At 33.5% G+C, this 20,065-nt stretch overlaps 1 protein-coding gene across 1 annotated transcript in view; it reads right to left on the bottom strand.

The window, feature by feature from the left end:
* Positions 1 to 4,005: 4,005 nt before the first annotated feature.
* LOC110454873 (paired mesoderm homeobox protein 2B-like) overlaps positions 4,006 to 20,065 on the bottom strand; it is a 39,088-nt gene continuing 23,028 nt past the window's right edge. Inside the window, exons 2-4 of the mRNA XM_021504625.1 lie at positions 8,726 to 8,928; positions 5,115 to 5,322; positions 4,006 to 4,745 (exon numbers count right to left, since the gene is read on the bottom strand). Of these exons, the coding sequence (XP_021360300.1) occupies positions 4,561 to 4,745; positions 5,115 to 5,322; positions 8,726 to 8,928 (596 nt within the window). The 3' untranslated portion in view covers positions 4,006 to 4,560. The remainder of the gene's footprint in view (positions 4,746 to 5,114; positions 5,323 to 8,725; positions 8,929 to 20,065) is intronic.

The raw sequence follows: 20,065 nt of genomic DNA, 5'->3' as shown, positions 1-20,065 counted from the left end.
CATTTTAACACATATTCTATTCCTTTCGAAATGAAATATCAAATATTCATACACTGAAATTAGTTCCCTTGTGAAGATAATCATAATAGCACGAACACAATCAGAAAACGATGGAATTTTGAACAGATCTTATTTCACCGTATTCAAATGTTTGGAATATCCGAAAGCGTCTTCGTGAATTAAACAACGACATTTTTAGAGACTTTTCAAATCAACAGTCAACAACAACAGAGAGTTACATCTCGATTGTCCTACGCTAGCTAAAAATCCCTCATATAAAGAAATACACAATATTTAGCACCATGGAATGTCAAATAATGAAGCATTTGTTACTGAAATGACAATCTGGGGAAAACTACTAATAGGGGAAGCATTACAGGGTTAATTAAGTGTGCTACGTTAATCAATAATTAAGAGAGAGATATTTTAAGTCAAAACACTGGTTCCAATGCTGATGCCAATCGGCGTTGTAGGAAATTCGTTATGTAGTGTTACATTATGAACATATAGCATACGTTAATCAGTGTTATATTTCTATTGGGTATAAGACGGCGATAAATGAACGTTTAAAACACAGTCTTATTCAGACTGACATATTTGTGTGTCAGTGGAATTTCTATTGCCGGAAAAGATGAAAGGTATACATCGAGAAGTCGTTATCTGAATGCGTTTTACGTTCTTGTCTCTTAAACCAATGTGCATACGATATGCATTTATGGGAAAAACACGTTATGCAATACAATGCCACGGAAAAAAACCTTCCTCTTGTGATTTATCAAGCAGTAATGCATTGTACTGGAAGACGAATTTATTGTACCTTGGATATATTAAATAAAATATCCATGTCATTAGAGTCGGAGGTAAAAGAAATTCTGCACATCAATCTATATTAAAGGAAGACTTCTTCATACGAAAATCGAAATACGAGGACCACTGCAATACATATGAAAATGAAATGTTATATTTAATTACAATACTGTGCTGGTATAATACTGCTCATTACATAATGCTGTCGACTTCTTAAATAAATTAACTTTGATTTGTTGGCACAATACTATGTAATACATGAATAAATCATCATCAAAAAACATTGTTAAATAATACTGTTTATAATGCAATGTATAAACTACAGTTGTCATTGCACTATTCTACTAACCAATCGTCAATACGAATATGAAATAAAAAGTATAAAACTTGTATACGTATAAATTGAAAAAGAAAAAAGAAAAGAAAAAAACAGAAAAATGAATTCATATCCACATAACATCCAGACATGTGCGACGTGCTTGTGCATATGTCAGATTGCAGTAAATAAACTTGTTTTACAAGTACAGTGAATTATACATATCTCGACCATAAGCAAATAACACAGTGTTCGTTAAAATAATAGGAATCGTTAATCTAAATATACTAAAATGTAAGGAGAGTGCGTTTTGCAAAATTATTATTTATTCTATGACAGATAACGAGGTCTAATATTTGTTGTTTTACTTTATCTCGTGTCTGTACGATGATATTCCACACCTGTTGCCGTTACTTGAGCTAGTGTGTGTATAATGGTGTTCTGCATTTGTTATTGTTAGGTAATCTAGTGTGTGAATGATGACATTCTGCATTTGTTATTGTTAGGTAATCTAGTGTGAATGACGACATTCTGCATTTGTTATTGTTAGGTAATCTAGTGTGTGTATGATGGTAATCTGCATTTGTTATTGTTAGGTAATCTAGTGAGTGTATGATGGTGTTCTGTATTTGTTATTGTGTTACGTTAGCTAGAGGGTGCACATTGTATGATGGTTTCTGCATTTGTTATCGTTAGGTAATCTAGTGTGTATGATGGCAATCTGTATTTGTTATTTTTACGTTAGCTAGTGTGTGTATGATGGCAATCTGTATTTGTTATTGTTACGTTAGCTAGTGTGTGAATGATGGTGTTCTGTATTTGTTATTGTTAGGTAATCTAGTGTGTATGATGGTAATCTGTATTTGTTATTTTTACGTTAGCTAGTGTGTGTATGATGGCAATCTGTATTTGTTATTGTTACGTTAGCTAGTGTGTGTATGATGGTGTTCTGTATTTGTTATTGTTAGGTAAGCTAGTGAGTGTATGATGGCAATCTGTATTTGTTATTGTTACGTTGACTAATGTGTGTACATTATATGATGGTGTTCTGCATTTGTTATTGTTAGGTAATCTAGTGAGTGTATGATGGCAATCTGTATTTGTTATTGTTAGGTAAGCTAGTGAGTGTATGATGGTGTCCTGCATTTGTTATTGTTAGGTAAGCTAGTGAGTGTATGATGGCAATCTGTATTTGTTATTGTTACGTTGACTAGTGTGTGTACATTATATGATGGTGTTCTGCATTTGTTATTGTTAGGTAAGCTAGTGTGTGTATGATGGTAATCTGAATTTGTTATTGTTACGTTAGCTAGTGTGTGTATGATGGTGTTCTGCATCTTTTATTGATAGGTGATCTAGTGTGTTTATGATGACATCCTGCATTTGTTATTGTTAGGTAAGCTAGTATGTAAATGCTGACATCCTGCACATGCTATTGTTAAGTAATCTAGTGTGTGTATGATGGTAATCTGCATTTGTTATTGTTAGGTAATCTAGTGTGTATGAGGGTAATCTGCATTTGTTATTGTTAGGTAAACTAGTGTGTGAATGATGGTGTCCTGCATTTTTTATTGTTAGGTAAGCTAGTGTGTGAATGATGGTGTCCTGCATTTTTTATTGTTAGGTAAGCTAGTGTGTGAATTATGGTGTTCTGCATTTGTTATTGTTAGGTAATCTAGTGTGTATGATGGTAATCTGCATTTGTTATTGTTAGGTAATCTAGTTTGTGAATGATGGTGTCCTGCATTTGCTATTGTTAGGTAATCTAGTGTGTGAATGATGGTGTTCTGCATTTGTTATTGTTAGGTAATCTAGTTTGTGAATGATGGTGTCCTGCATTTGCTATTGTTAGGTAATCTAGTGTGTGAATGATGGCGTCCTGCATTTGTTAGTGTTAGGTAATCTAGTGTGTATGATGGTAATCTGCATTTGTTATTGTTAGGTAATCTAGTGTGTGAATGATGGTGTCCTGCATTTGTTATTGTTAGGTAATCTAGTGTGTATGATGGTGTTCTGTATTTTTTGTTGTTACGTTAGCTAGTGAGTGTATGATGACATTCTGCATTTGTAAGGTAACTTCAGCTGTTGTGTGAATGATGAAGTTCCAGATCTAATGTCGGAACTTTTCCAGAGGTTTTTTTTAAAGAGTTCTCCGTTTATTTCAATACCTATCTAAACAGTGTTTAATAGGAGTCTACATTTTGTCTGTATCTATCGAAAGCGTTAGTGAATGAGGTATGATTAGGATAAACAATTGCTGTTGCTGCATCAGATAATTTGTCGTTACTTAAGCTTATTTCTCTTTTGGATGGATCCCACATTTGTTGTCCTTACTTTGGCAAATATGTGTATAACAGGGTTTAACAAAATTGCTATCGCGACTCTATCCAGTGTGCGTAATACGTAGACAATGTGATGTAGGGTTTCACGTAAAGACTATGAAAATGGAAGACGATATTCGGACATTTTAAGTCATAAGCGAAATCGATGTGAGACTGGCATAAACACAAGAAGCGAGTTTAACATATTATTTTTTAAAATCAAATATCACTCAGTCCGGTCATATGTGTTATTTGCTCGGCTCTCGAAAACGTCTCTTTCTTGGCCAAGGTCGAGTTAGCACGCGATCATGTGTTCGACTCTTATAGGAGGAATCACAAAGACGGATTTTTTTTTATAATCATCATCAAAACCAAAGCTGAAAAAAATAACAAAACAAACACTAAAAAATATTTGTCCTTTCGTATAAATCAAGATGTAATATCGAACGATTTTTTCGGTAAGAAGATGAAAGAGGTTTGAATTTAATGTTAAAAATCGAAAAATATAATTGGTGATGTATTAGTTCTGTATTTGTATTCACAAAACTATGTGGATTGCAATACAATTCGATTACCTTATCATGCTCCGTTCGTTCTATGAAGGGGAATGTATTTGAAATATACACACATACATGCCATAACTTCTACTCCTAAATTCTCAGGATAGAAAAGTTTGGAAATATGAATTTTATAATGAATTAGGATTATGAAATGTCCACTTTCATCATCTAATCTAAACCTCGATGGTCGCACACAAGGGATCAAACAAACACGTTTTTAAATTAAAAAAAAAAAAGAAAAATCATGACAACACCACAATACTGTGATAAGTCCAATGGGTCTATAGTCCTACGCTCGGGATGTCCAAACCAGGGACACATTCAAGGGACACGTGTTCACCACCAACAGTGTTAATGTTCCCTAAAGTCAGGAGTTATTTCCCTCATGTTCCCTCACTTTTTCTTAATCTCAATGCATTCCTCACTGTTTTAGATATGCCAGGAGTCAAACATCCGGGTTCTAAATTGATGGAATCCATTTGATTTTAAAATCGTCCACCAATAAAATCTCATGATGTCCATCCATGATCGGTCTGAATCAACGTACAACATTGACTCAAAATATTCCACCTGCCAACGACACACTTTTGTCTAAAGATGGCGATGTTTGGTAATCAGCGCCGCGATTTGTCAGCACATTGGAGTAAGGTCCCGGGAGGGAAGGATTGTTCGCCATTCCTGGTGTACCTTTCCCCACCGTTATTCCACTTGTCCATTTTGAGGTCTCGTTTTGACTTTTGTCTGAAGTAAAGATTGTACAAATTTAATGTAAATTTTATCCTCCTATAATATCATTTGTCTATTTTGATAATATCGATTTCACTTATATTTTAGATATTGCTGAATTCGATCATGTTTTTTCTCCTTTAGAGATGATAGTAAGACCCACACGGTATCGTATATACAGTATGCCAAAAAGGAATTACACTGCACCATATATCTGTTTCGTTCTTCTAGGACAAATCTAAACTAGGTGTCAAAAAAGTAGAAATCTCAAAAAGGTCTAAACTACCGTTGAAATGTGTAAAATGACATTTTTTAAATCTGGAACAATTCCGCTAGGAAATGTATAATCTTTAAGGTACAGTCAGTATGAATTATGTCCCTTACTTGAGCTCTCCTCGGATTGTTTCTGCTTGTCTTTGGAGGTGTTGGAAGAGGTATTGTTGTTGTTGTTAGTTGTACTGGAGTTGTTGTTGTTGCTGCTTGTGTTACCCGGTTCTTGTTTTACAGTTGTTGGCTGTTGCTGTTGTTGTTGCTGCTGCTGCTTTGCCCTTTCAACTTTTCTGAACTTGGCTCTTCGGTTTTGGAACCATACCTACAGAGAAATGAAATTCGGGTTGCTTATCAAAAACAAAATAATACAAATCTCCAATAAAATGGTTTCATCAATATATATCAGTTTCTTACGAATCAATCGTCTTACAACCTGATGGCCCAGGACATAAAAAACCGGACAGTTTGGATTATCATGGTTATTTTTAACACCGTAGTAAAGCCATTGGATAACATGGAGAGGAATTTTTATTAATTTTGATTGTGTTCATGAAAAATCACGTTGAACAATTACCTTTTAGGATATATACTTTTATTTACACAAGGTTTTAAAAGTTTCTCCTACTATATTCAAGCAACGAGGAGCCTTCAAAAACTTGCATTAGAAAATCCATGTATGTTAAACCTTATAATGGAACACCCATGACAAGGAGAAACGAAATAGGTCCTTAAAGGTCATGCGGAATATCAAACACATGAACACGTTATTTCATCATTGAGAAAAACTATACAAAGGCAGTTAATATTACACCAATAACTATATGAGAGTCTCTTTTATTTATTTATTTATTTAGTGATATGTATATTTGTTTATTTATTCGTATTTTCTAAGAGTCTGTGATGTTATACCAAAATAATATACCAATAAATTCAGACTACATTTGACACATAGTTGTGTTTCATTAAATTATGTTGTTTATTTTCTAAACCAAATTCTTCTTTTCTTGTGATAAACGTCAATACAACGCGAAATATAGAAATGTCGCTAACATGCGTTGTGTTATAGATATGCAGGAAATGTTGTGTTATATTTATAAATGTAAAACTAAAGATTTACTTTTTTTCTGATTCAATATTACAAATGCGGCTATGATCTATTACGAGAAGGACGATGCATTTTTGGGACTTTTTCTTGAGGCAAACGTCAACCAATTAGCCAGCAACACAGTGAGCTGAAGCTCCGTCCGATGACTTATATCTGAAGGCTTCCTTCCTCGGATATTTCATATTTTATTCTTTCAAAAAGGAATTCGATATAGACATGATGTTACATGTTCGGTATAAATGCTTTGGTAAAAGATGATATTTACATTTCATAAGCAGTAATATTGATTGATTACCAACGTTCTTATCGGATATCATGAATAAACAAGTACAACTTGAGTTGATTTGAATTGCTATAATTATTAAATTGTTTTCATATTAAACATTTGAAGGTACATATTTATAGATTATCGTCAAACTAACGATACTGTATAATGATCACTTAAACAAAATTAGAACAATTATCAAAAATTATTTTTAGAATTGTAAACAGACAGAAACATGTTTTAAACGCAATTTCTAAATTTAAAATTGTGGCATGGATTATCAGGTGAAATAAAAGACAAATTAAAATAAACTGTAATCTTGTTTTCACAAAAAATACGATGTTTTTAAAATACTACATAAGACAGGTAGATGTTAGAAACACATCAGACTTTAAAGATGTGATGTCTACATTGATGTAAACTCTTAATTATGTGGGGAGGTAATTAAATTCAAAGGACCCAGATTTCGAAAGATAATTGTCGGCGAGATCAAAGGGATATAAAGCGAAGTCATCATTAACCTATCTTTTACCTGATTTATCGATTGCTCAGGTGATCTTGGGTAGACAAGGATCTAGTTATACTTCGTCTGCTTGAACATATCAATAGAAGTTCACAAGATTTAAACTATATAAATATTCTAAGGCAATTGAGCGGTTGTTGCATATCCGTTCTGGGAAAGGATCCTCGACAATGGATTGCCAGTTATTTACAGGAGGTAAGGTGTAAGCGTTAGGTCTATAACTGGTAATTCTAACAGTTATTCGTAATGATGTAGATAACAGTGTAAAGCTATTGAAGCAATAGCGATTTCAGGCAATCTTGTGCAAAAAATACAATATATATGTAATGTTTACATAAAAGATTGACTCTTGGATCGGCCATGCGTATTTCCAGTTATCAGGTCTCAGCCAGTTATTTTTGTTAAATCTTCTATCTTTCTCTCGATTTTATTAGGAAACTTGTCGTAATTTTATGTATCATCCCTAGTAAATGTATAGATAATTGCTGAGCCGATTGACTCCATGGAAATTGGCCAGACATTGAAATCTATTCAGATACGCCAAATTTCCTGTGTTCCTATTTAATTTATTTTAGTGAAATTCAAATCTAAATTTAAATTATTAGAAATTAGCGAAGGAGAAAACTCACTCGATCCGCTGACGCTTATTTCTTGAACGGCTTTATAGATGTAAAGACATCCTTTAGTCAATACATTAAATGTTTAAGACGTGCTGTAGACCCAAGCTCAATATTAGATTGATGTCAATAGGAATTACTTGATATACTTTATTTTAAATGTAATTTTATCAAATGAATTTGTCTTAAAATAAACAATTTTTAAAATTTTGATAATTGTGTCTGAAGAAATCCATTTACTCTTTGGATTTGTTTTGAATGAATGATAAGTATTAAAATGGTATTTTGGTCTGTAATACTACAAGATGTTTTCATTACCGAAGTTGTAAATGTTGATTAAGGTCTTTAATTTAAGATACGACAGTACATATTGTTTATCGGAGCAACCTGGAACTGTTGGATTTGTATTAATGTTTTAATAATTATGTATTGCTATATATTAAGCAGACTTTGGGGTAAGCTGACAACATAATATACAATTTTGATATGTTTCATGATATGTAATTTGAACGTTACAAGAAACACATAATAATGACATCACCTGCAGGGACAAATTGGTGGTATCTTTCAATGATATTCCCTGTAGAGCGTAGGCGTATTCAAATACTTTGCTTTAGTGTATGAGAAAAGAAGAATCTTAAACTCTGTCTACTTTTTATGAAACTCTTTGATACTTGCTAAGATCATATGATTTTGGAACCCAATTGATATCCTCTATTTGTAAAGAGTTCATATACATTTTGTTCGAAATTAAATCTTTCTTAATAAATATTTAAGGAATTTTTCATTGATTTATCCTCTCTCTTTACATTTGAAATAATTGTTTTATAAAAAATATAACATAAAACAGTGCTATCAAAATAATACATATTCGCTATTTTTATATTAAATACACCTAGGCACACCTTCGTGTTTTCATTTTCTTATCTCTAACCTTTTTCAGTTTTATCTATATATGGACAATGGGTTTTTTTGTTTTGTTTTAATAAGATCACAGGGTATGTAATGCTGTCAGAGAATAATTATACATCATACTAATAACTAAAGATGAATATCGCACAATCATAGACTATGTGTGAATATCTAACCAAGCTTGTAAAATATAAAGAATGATGTTATGTTAAAACTGAATTAATATTTGACAAACAGGGGAGGGAATAATAAAACAAAACAAAAATCATTAAAATTCAAATAAATACGTTGCATGGTATATACCTGTACTCGGGCTTCAGTTAGATCTGTTTTCATTGCTATTTCCTCGCGAGTATAAATATCCGGATAGTGTGTCTCTGCGAAGGCTCTTTCTAGCTCTTTAAGTTGTGCGCTGGTGAATGTTGTTCGTATCCGTCGTTGCTTTCTTTTTTCTGGACTTAAACCATTTTCATGGTGGCCGTGTTGGTACATCTTATATGACAGACCTGAAAGATCAAACAAATTGGGGTTAATTAACTTGCATACACTTAAGAGTTTTCAGTACATGTTTAGTTAAAGTTCATTTACTTTACTTTTCTAAGCCATTAAGACAGTATGCTTAAATTTGAAATGTATTAAACAAACTACCTATATTTCTAACCATTTAAAGTTAGCATTAAAACTACAGAATTCAACTTTAAATCTATTTAGGGGTTGTTTTCATATGACTATCTAAAGAAGATAATGTATTGTGTGCTAATTGCAAAAGTTTTCATAAATGATAGTGTTTAACATTTTTTTTAATGTAAACATACGTTAATGGGATTTTTTTAACATATTTTGAATGATTATTTTAAAAATGTAGTTTCGATGAAGATGGAGACAGGTAATGACCTTTAGTTTTTTCAAATATTATAATTAAACTAAGCTACTTTATTTTCATTTTTGAATTAATTTTTTAAGCAGATATTTTTAGAATTTCGAAAGTATGATTTTCCCAAAAAAAACTATACCAACTGTTAACAAAAACATTTTCGAAAATGCGTTGGTTACCTCCCTTGCAATGTCTATATGGACAGAGAATTAAAAAAAAATGTCGATTATTGCTCGAGTTATCCAAAACTATACATTATCAGAGTTATTTTGTAAAGATCTTCTCTTTTTTTGTAATAAGAGGTCGTGCATAATTGTTTTCTGTATATTTTAATTACGTGTTGTTCTGTGACGTCATGTAAACTGTTGTGAAATCAGCACCAGCGCGCGTATTGAACTTAGGTAAAACAAACCTATTAACAACTCGACAAAATTAAATTAAGACTTTTTTTCTGGAAATGTATTTGCCCTTTTACTTGCAAAAGTCTACCACTGTTTTTGTTTTGTTTCAAGTACAAACCTCTATACATACAAAGATTAAATAAAGTGTATGTATATTTGCCAATTTCGCGGGAACCCCGAGACCCTTAATTGCAGTTCACTGGGAAGTATTTATTGCCATCATCTATAACGTAAACCCAGCTAAATACTTTTTTGGAGTTTTAATCTTTGTTCCTGTTCTAGGATATAAACAAGAAAAATAGTAATGTTGTTTTAATTTTGTTATAAAAAGATTTGTTTTAAATGTATATCTACAAAACACGACCGCCGAACATGATAGAGAGGTTTAAATTGATTAGTCGTTGTTTTACCTATATGAGTTTTTTTAATTGTACAAATAATCGAAAAGTCGTGATCTTTATTTATACTTCCTGATTTCTATCTTCTGTAGACGCCGGCTATATAATGAAATTTTTGCTTCGACAAACAATGCTTCAACACAGATTTGGTTCCTCAGAAATCCATACATCACAAGCGCCAATAAGACCATGATGAAGCTTGCCAAACAATACTACGATCATGATGAAGCTTACAAAAGATATGTTTTTGAAACAAAATTACACAAATATAAAAAATCAATAATACGCTTTTAACAAGTGATCTTTATTCGACTCCCACACTGTAATGGCGGTCTGTTCTGAGTCATCCCAGTTTTCAGTCTTTTGTCTACGCTTAGAAATTGGTCTGTTAGTCCTACATAAAGACATATTAATTATTTATCTACCGTACTTTACATAGCCTTATCATGGCATGCTGCTCAGTGCGTGGCAGACAACATACTGCGCCTTCAAGCCCGTCATACACGGCCATTCTATGTCCGAATAAACACACCAGACGAAGTCATAAAAACACCAGCTCTGGGGATGCTCCTTCAAAGCATGGCTGAGTTCTGCTAAGGCTTAGCGCATAAAGCACAACTATGGTGGCATGGGAACTGTGGTTCCATCGATGACTTTTTCTAGCCTTTCTATAGTATGTACAAAACAAACTGTTTGAAAATATTCGGTTAAAATCACAATTGCAAAAATAAGTATTTTATAGGTTTCGTGGTTTTTTTTAAAACAAATTGTAGTTTATTTGAAGGAGGATTCAAAATATACTACATGCCTTCAAATGTATATCGTCTGTGTGGCCATTCAGTGGCCGAGTAGCATAACAGACAGCGCCATAAAGCCGTCAGCAACGGGACCATTAGTTCTAGACGGGAGTAGTCAGAGTCATGCGGAATATTGGTATAAAGGGACTGTCGACCAAATTGTACTTAAATGGTTTCTGGAAACCTTGTGTTGAAAACCATTTCATTTAGTCAGTCTATAGTCGAAATCAGTATAAACAAAGGACACGACAGTTCTGTGTGAAACGCTATGTTTCTGACTTATTGTGGTTTGATATGGCTCTACATCAAATCTTGTTGAAGTCAATATTCTCTTCTGGTCTTTATTAATAATGGGCAGACAATGTGCTGAAAGTTATTATAAGAAAACCAACTATAGTCTATCAATCAGGCACCGTTTAATCATACAGAAAATGTTATTTAGTCAAACTGCACGCAAGTCTATTTACTATATATAATAATAATAGACAATAGATGCCGCTTTATCACACCAAGTTCGTAGGTCGTCTCAAAGCGGTTCACAAATTAGTATCCGTGGTTATAGGGCCTTTGCAACCAGCCAATACCTTTCTCAACCCCCTGGGGAGCATACAGCCAGTGCTACTGCCATTTCGGCGCTCACAGTTAGCATTCAACAATTCTAGCACTGCCCAACAACGTACTCATTTACAGCTGAGTAGACTGGAACAAGCAGAGTAAAGTATCTAGTTCAAAGATACAACACAGTTGCGTGACATGACTCGAACTCGCAACCATTCGGTCACAAGCCCGGCGTCCTACCACTAGACTACCGTACCTCCAATATATATGTATATATACATGTACATGTATATATGTAACAATGGGTGGTTTTGTCTGCTGTATTTATCTCTGACGTACATGTCTTTACGATGAGACAGTCCAAGTACTTCACAGTCGACTGTTACTAGAACCTTTGGTCTGAAAGAGACTCTTATCATGGCCGACAACTTCAGCAGAGGCAGCTTGCCAGAGATACGACCCATCGCCTGTCCACTTCCCAGCCTTATCTGCCAAGAGTCTTCTCCTGAATTCCTATCGCTTCTTTGTGCCCAGTGTTTGATAAGACTCAAGTCTGGTACAATTGTCGTCTTGATTATACAGCAGATATAACCCACATTTCCCTAAACGATTTTGACCTCAAATACATTGAATGCATCATTTCTAACTTTCAACGTTCAGTTTTGGGGAGTTTTATATTTCAGTTACGCACTGATGGCTTTATTTACCATTATATGAGATTTAATTATTAATTTATTTTATCAAGCATCACAAACAAGGAGTAGAACTGTTTAACCTAAATTATTTCAAATTATTAAATAGTTGGATCATCAAAATTGATTACGTACCGTTTTTTGTTTTTGTTTTCTATTAATTTCCCTATTTAATGGTTTACATAACGGAACGTGATACCGAAAACAGAAAACCTGAGATTTAGGATGATTCATGGTATCTTCCCTACTGGAAAGATATATCCACATTTCTGGTCAAGCAATTTTTGTTCTGTCTTACCCCAAGTGGATGACCAGCATAAAACTTTAGTGAACGTGTGCTTAATCAAAGTTGGTACACTGTAACAAATGTTCATCGCTTGGAAGCTTACAGTCAAAGTTCAGTGTAATCAATGACATATAGGGTTGTATTCTTAGCAGCAAAATGCATTTCCATACACGATTGATTTTACAGAATTACCATTGTGTAATCACAAACACTACCATAAAAAAATGTGATTTGCATTACACACGTGTGATGGCTTTAGTTTATTTAGATTTTGCGTGGAAAATGGAGGAGAAAAGCACCATTCCCTACTGTGAGGAAAGAACTATGACTATACCTCGTCTATGGGTTAGGATTAGAGGGTGGGGTTGTTTGTTCTATCCTAAAGCCAGGTAAAGATTTTTCAACAATTCGTTACAAGTCAAAACAACTCCTACACAATAATAGTTTTTATAGACACAGTCCCACACTTTGACCCGATCAAAGGAAAACAAAACGGAAACTACATACCAAACAAACCTGCTAAAGAATGGTGAATGGCTGGGCTTTTTATTTGTAACTTACATTGGAGCATGGATTTATGGACTATTTTATGGTATTTTTTTATGAGCTGGCTTCAAGCTAGTGTGTGTGAATTTCGACACAGCGAACACATTGAGTCGTACGTCTGAACGAAGCCACTATCACGTCCCAATACCCTACGTGTGTGTGACGCTCAGATCGAAATAAGGTGTGAACGCCGTTCATACCCAAATGGACGAGACCAACAATAGCTAACTAAATAATTAATAAGTAATGGTGATATTCTCCCATCTCGGTTGCAATGAACGGATAAATCTTTTTATATGACTTTATGTATATGTACACGGCGATACCATAGATCATTGTCCACACGGAGCTGTAATGGATGCTGACGGGTCAGTCTATGTATCATCTCTGTCCAATTCATGTGATACGGAATCAATGACTACAGAAGGTCGGATAATAGATAGAAGTGTCCGGTCCTGATAACAGGCAGGCATTTTATTAATTTTTTTTTAATTATTATTTCCCCAGTTTACATTATATGTTTACTGTTTGCTTTCTTATTGTTTGTTTTCTTCTTTGAATATCATTTAAACTAATATATGAAGATAAAAAAACAATTCTTATTTTTTTTATCCTTATGGGTATTTTTTNGCAATTTATTTCAAAATGCGACAAGTTAATGACACGTTTTTAGATTGGTTTAAAACTCTTAAATACGAAACTAATATAATTAGATATACATCATTTTCTTTTAATCTAAATAATAATTCATTTTTTTCAATTTTGTTATTAATTATAACATCATACAGGTATTTGTGTCTTATGGCTTTCTAAATATTTTCTGTAAAATTTTGCTATTTGTCTCCGAAAAATTATGAGTTTGTTTGTCTGTTGGTATGGGGGTTAAACGGCCTTATACAACAACTGCGATCATTTGAAGACGTAAGAAAATTAAAAGAAATTGTGTAATTAATATTTATAATATATATATATACTATATCATATTTACAATTTGAATATATTTGTTGTAAAGTATACCTGTTATGAAATAAGAAGCTACTTTTATTATATTTGTTTTCTTTTATATACACTTAAACATTATATATTGTGCCATTTTACAATGTATTGATGCATAAACAATTTGTCATTTCTAACACAGGACACGGACACGTGATCATTCTCGGGAATCCGGAATGGCAGTAATGATTATTGTATCTCTTCCCCGCTTTTATGTCAATCCTACTCACAACCAAACATACATATATATATATATATGGCAACAATTCCCTGATGTTTCCACGGAACAACCAGAAACAATTCTCAATATTTGTTTATTGGCAGTTTCATCTAATAATTTCCAATATAGAGTCTGTTACTCTTTATTTGCAGCCTCCAAATTCGTGAAATAGAATGAGGGGGTCAACCTCAGGAAAATTAGACCCAGTAACAGTGGACATGTGGCTTCTATCAAGGAAAATTCTCTTAGCGAAGGGAGACAACTCGCATATTCTCGGGGGAGGAATACAGAACAAAGTGATTAGGCCTGGTTAATCATATTGCTTCTTCCTCTTGAGCAATAAAGGGGGTTAAGCGGCATTTCCGACGAAAGACAAATGCTTCCGCGCCTTAAACAAAAGAGAAAAATTGTTTAAATTTATCGCCGAGCATGATAGAAATTAAAGTAAGAAAATGAAACCTAATTACTGATGGCATAAGCGACCTAAAGACATGGTTTTCTGCATGTTAAAATTAGTTTAATGCAAAAATAACCGAGGATTGATACAATTAACCATTGTATTTCTCTTTTTCGTTCTACGGTAGCAATCTCTTTATCCTAATTGATGTGTTAACAGTATCAGAATTTAACACAGGAATGTCAAATATATTTCCCTCAACTTCTCAAGCAGCTACTCAGCTCATCCTATGCATGCAGAAACGATTTTAACCTTTATTCAATTTGCAACCGGTTTCTAAATTCATGACATCAATTTTAACTTTTCTACACTAAATGAAGTTCCACAAACCAATCAACATATTTCATGCAAATAAACAAGGGTGTGATGGATTTGCTTACTTTCAAATTTTATGTCAAAATTAGAGAAGTTAAGAATCGTTTTTACAGAATAGTTGTCAGGTACAGTATGAATACACGTTTCTTAAATGTTTAATTGTCTTAATTCTAGTTAACAGCCAGCTCTGTGTGCCAGTGAGAAAGTACTTTACACTGGTAATAGACAATAAAATTGTCAACTCTCATACTTTTCATTGTGCTTAGTTAGAAATGTTTTTTTTTAAATACTGCACGAAATCCAATTCATGGATTCTGAGGCAGCACCTTTAGACACAGTTTAAGTTACTCACGTTTCCTTTATGCTTCTCATATTTAATATAAACATTATAACAGACAACAAAATCACGTATTAATAACTAAACCAACACAACAGTTAATATATACATGTATATAGTTAACAAATTCTGAAGAATTAAGGAAGTTATTAATTTCTTGTTTTAATCCTTTTGCTTAATATAAAACATTAATGCTACCATAAATGAATATTTATTTTTTCATCTAAAAACAACTGGTTTTATGTTTACAAATGTTCAACCGTTTTAAATATTTTTTCCTGTTTTCAATATTCTTCCCTTATTTTCATTTTCATTTTTATAAAGAGTTATGCCCCTTCTGACAATGATCAATATTAAAATGTGTCTTTGCTACAAGAATGGTTAAATAGCAAAGTTTTCAAACAAATATTAAAGAAAAGCATTGGAAAACTACTGTCCTTACATCAAACTTTTCTTATTAATTCATCGAATTAAATTTTCATGAGAAAAAAGTGGTATTCGACTTCTAATATGAGTTTCAGGAAGAAAAATAGCTGATAGATAATTGTTTTAATCAATGCATAGTGGCTAATCATGTATATTTGGTAATTCTTCGAAAACAAAACTCCCCAGGGGTCTTCATGGCAATCTATGAAATATACCTCTAATTAGATAGATGGAGCACCGAGAAAATTAGACGAAATACCGTATTCAAAAATCAATCAACGAAAACGTATTTCATTACTTAAATGCATATTTGGGAATTTGTCCTAGTTTCTCAGGTAATACAGAATTCTAACACCAAAATATGGAATCCTTGTCGCGGATATATATACTCACAGGCTCATGTTCATTATATATTTAAAAAAAACATGAACAAAATCAAGGTTTTGTAATGATTTCTACATTTCGATTATTCATTGACTGAACCTATTCACAAAATGGTCTTTTATTTGAAAAAAAACGTGTACTCAATTATTTCGGTGAACATTTTTCTTTGCTTGCCCCTCTTTTCTGTAACCGATCCTTTGTGAACCTGTTCGGAAACTACATTTTTATGTGTCTAATTATGGTTATTCACGAGCAAGATTAATATTTGCGCGTTAATTCGTCCCCTACGAATCGCTCTGTCTGGTCGACCAGCCTTTATTGAAACATGCGTTCTTTTTATTGTTAGCCATAAGCCATCGAGTCATCTTTCACTACATCCAGACCTCCTTATACCGACAAAAAGGAATGACTTTCTCGAAAAAATATCGGAACCTTGCCCGCATGCATTGCAATACTGGCCCTCACGTGTTCTCGCTAGGTCCATATATCCCCCGCCATCCCCATGAGAGAAGTCTACCACGGGAAATGTATGGCGCCGTGGCCTTTTGGTCTATGAGGTGTCTACCTCCTCATGAAAGCAGTTCATACAGAAAATATTAGCCCTCATCACCAGCTGAAGGCTGCAATTTACCTTCCTGATGGACACATCGGCTTTTTACTGTGGACAGTTTTCCCCTTTGTTTCCCGCGTTTTGTCATCTGTTTTACTTGATGGTTTTTGTGTGTTGTGTCTACGAGAATGCTAAATGGTACCCTCACTTTGACGGTATACCAAAAGATAAGTCAAATGTACTACTTGAACAACTCCCAGACCTTTAGTTAATTTTTATTCATCACATATAAGGAATAAAATAGGCACATCTTCGTGAACGTCAATGACATAAGCTTTGTTCGTTACCAAACTATTTTATACGTACCCATATCATATCACTTCCGAGATCAATTTAATAGCATAATCTCCGTGAGAATGTTTTTTGACCATGGGTTCTTAAGTACAATATTGTTCCACAGTTGGTTTTTAAATTGTATTTTATTGACTTTGAATTGACGCCCGCCCCTATCATTGAGAGGTATTGCGAAAAAATATGTCATTGATCCACATATCTCTATTTATTACTCAATAAAAAAAAACCGGAAGATACTTTTATAAAAAGAAGAAGTTCTTTTTTCAATTTACTTTGAAAGTAATAAACACAGGAAAAAGTAAAAATTGATTATCAATTTTTATTAGGATCTTAAAAATTATTTGTGTAGGTATGAACTTACTCTGCGTTTGCCCATAATTTGCCGCTGTTTTATAATGGTGTTTTTGAATTTAGCACCAATCCGGATCGTTTACGTGTACGTACCGGGCGAGGAGAAATCATCATTTAATCTATTGTTCATAAATCGTATATATAATATAATTATATATTATTTTGAATGTCAAATGTGGTTACTGTTCATCAAAACAATTAATAACTTGTTTTTCTTTAATTGGTAAATGTATGTGTGTATATTTGTGAAGCGCATTTGATATACACAGTGAACAATAATCACTCCCGTTCGATTCGGATTCGATTTCGATACAGATACGGTACGTCAGTTTCGGAAGATGCTTAATGCGAAAACTCTATAATTTTTTTAGTTATGAAAGTATTTCTTTATGACAGTGACTTTCTAAAGTGTATATTTAGATATTTCAATCCGTCGTCTTGGGCGAAACAATTAATGAAATCATTTACTTTAAATCTCAATTGAACATGCATATATGGTGAGCAGTGTTCTGTTATACGGTGCATAACAGATTTTGTTTTTGTAAATTTGAAGAATAAAAATCAATATTCAAATTTATTTAACAAACATGATAATCTAATAATTCACTACATAGCATAACATTCCAAACTCAAAAAAGGAAGCAGAGTTATCAGGTATCATTTGTATTTTGTTAATGTACAAACGTGTAAACAAGACATTGTATTGAATAATCATGAAATATGAAAGGACATCGATATTTTGACACAATATCTGGTCGCATGTCCCTTTCCTGTTACACAATTTTCTCACCTCCAATAATTAGACGGGGGTAAAAATGGGGAAACCCTGCTTCGACACGATACATATTGTACCCCATATATAGAGAGAATTGGAAATTATCCGGCCACTTTAAATTTATGAAATACCGAAAATTTGTAACCGAATAAAATAAAAGTAACAATAGATTTTTTTGTACGGGAAAATATATAAATTAAAAACAAACATATTGAACTGAGGATACAATTATTTTCTCGATATTCCTTTTTTCAAATAAAATTCCCCCCCAACTTGTAAAAATAACACTGAAAAATAATTATTTTTGGGTACACACAGCAACTGCCTAATCCATTTCAGTATTTACAATGCGCGTTTAGTGATCGTAAACTCTTACGTAGCATGTCCTCGTGTCGCGTTGAAATGAGACTACTTTTAGTATTTTGATGCGTTTTAAAAGCTTTACCACGTGTCTGCATAGTTCAGTGAACATTGCTGGGTTCCATGTTCAATATTTAATAATTCCTCCGATATACCAGCCTCACCTTAAACGTAATCAAAGTCTAGGGTATCAAATTCGACACAACATACGCACTTACACGATCGCGCGACCGACACTTTTATCCTCACAACGGTGTGTTGTTACTGATATCAAAAAGCATTTCCAGTCCAATTACTCGAACTTCACAAATGTCCGACAACACTTTCGAAATCGTCTTCCCTACACCCCATATTCTGAGTTTTAATATCAGTTCCCTCCCAAGTGTAATCAAAAATGAGTAATTTTCCGGATGGAAATCATTTCGAGAGGCTGTCGCGTCCTTTGTAAAAATATATAAACGCTGGTTTTAAATAATTTTTTCAGTCTCTTTATTATAGAAAATGTCGATATCGCACTGCCGGGTCCCTTGACAATTCTCGCTGTACTTAAATGGCAGAGTAGTAATCGCAAGGAGTATAACGCAAATCGAAATTCACATATTGATATTACTTTTATATTCACATAATTTAATTGTAGTCCAGGCCGCCTCAGGGTGTCGCGCTGCGAGTAATGGTCTAACCGATTGCTCATCGTGCAGAGCTTCAGCCTCACGATAGTGGAGATTCACAAGGAAGAAAATTAATCGGAAGGTTGAAAACAAGCAGGACAATGGCTTTGAAACTTTTTATTTAATAAAATTCCAATTAAGAAGGGAAAGCGAAGACGTTTAATTCATCACGGTGGAAATCAATGATATTTCAAGCTAATAGAATCGCGTTGTTTGTGTGGCAGTATTGGAAACGAATCTTGCCGTGCCGAGCGTTGTATTTGTCCGGATGAAGCCGGGGCCGACGCCTGTTATTGGTATTTACCGAGAAGTGTTGAAAGGCAGTATCCGGGAAAACTCCAAAATCAATGTTTATCAAATTTACTTCACTTTGAAGAAACGCTGGGTCTAACCTGTCGAATTGCCCGAGGCAAACACAAGAGCATTTGTAACGGGCAGAGAATAACCATCAATTCTTCTTCACTACGTCCTTATTAATTCAATCTACCGTTAAAGTCCCCTGTTTTATATCACCACTCGTTGTGAGAATTTGTATGACTTTTTATTTCGAAACCGTGACAAAAAATAAACACATTTAATATAGCATGCAATTGATGTTTTGACTCAACGAAGCGTTGAAATGCTTTGTGTCGACAACTTTATTTCCAATTGTTACCGTCTTATTCATTTGGAATTCAATATTTGCCCTAATTTACCAAACTTCACAGTCTCATGGGTAGGTAAAGTGTAAATTAAAAAGGAATGATTTATGAGTTTCGTCATATAAACTTCAACACCATACACATTCAGATACGACTCTAGAGTGTGTGGATCAGCAGTGTATTTTGTATAATGTAGTATCTACAGCATAAACTTCACACAGACAATCCAGTTGTTCAATCAAACAACACAAGTACGT

This window comes from Mizuhopecten yessoensis, unplaced genomic scaffold (genome assembly GCF_002113885.1).
Source record: "Mizuhopecten yessoensis strain PY_sf001 unplaced genomic scaffold, ASM211388v2 scaffold8071, whole genome shotgun sequence".
NCBI lineage: Eukaryota > Metazoa > Mollusca > Bivalvia > Pectinida > Pectinidae > Mizuhopecten > Mizuhopecten yessoensis.
Note: the sequence above shows the minus strand (reverse complement) of the source record. Positions and strands in the feature narration are given on the sequence as shown.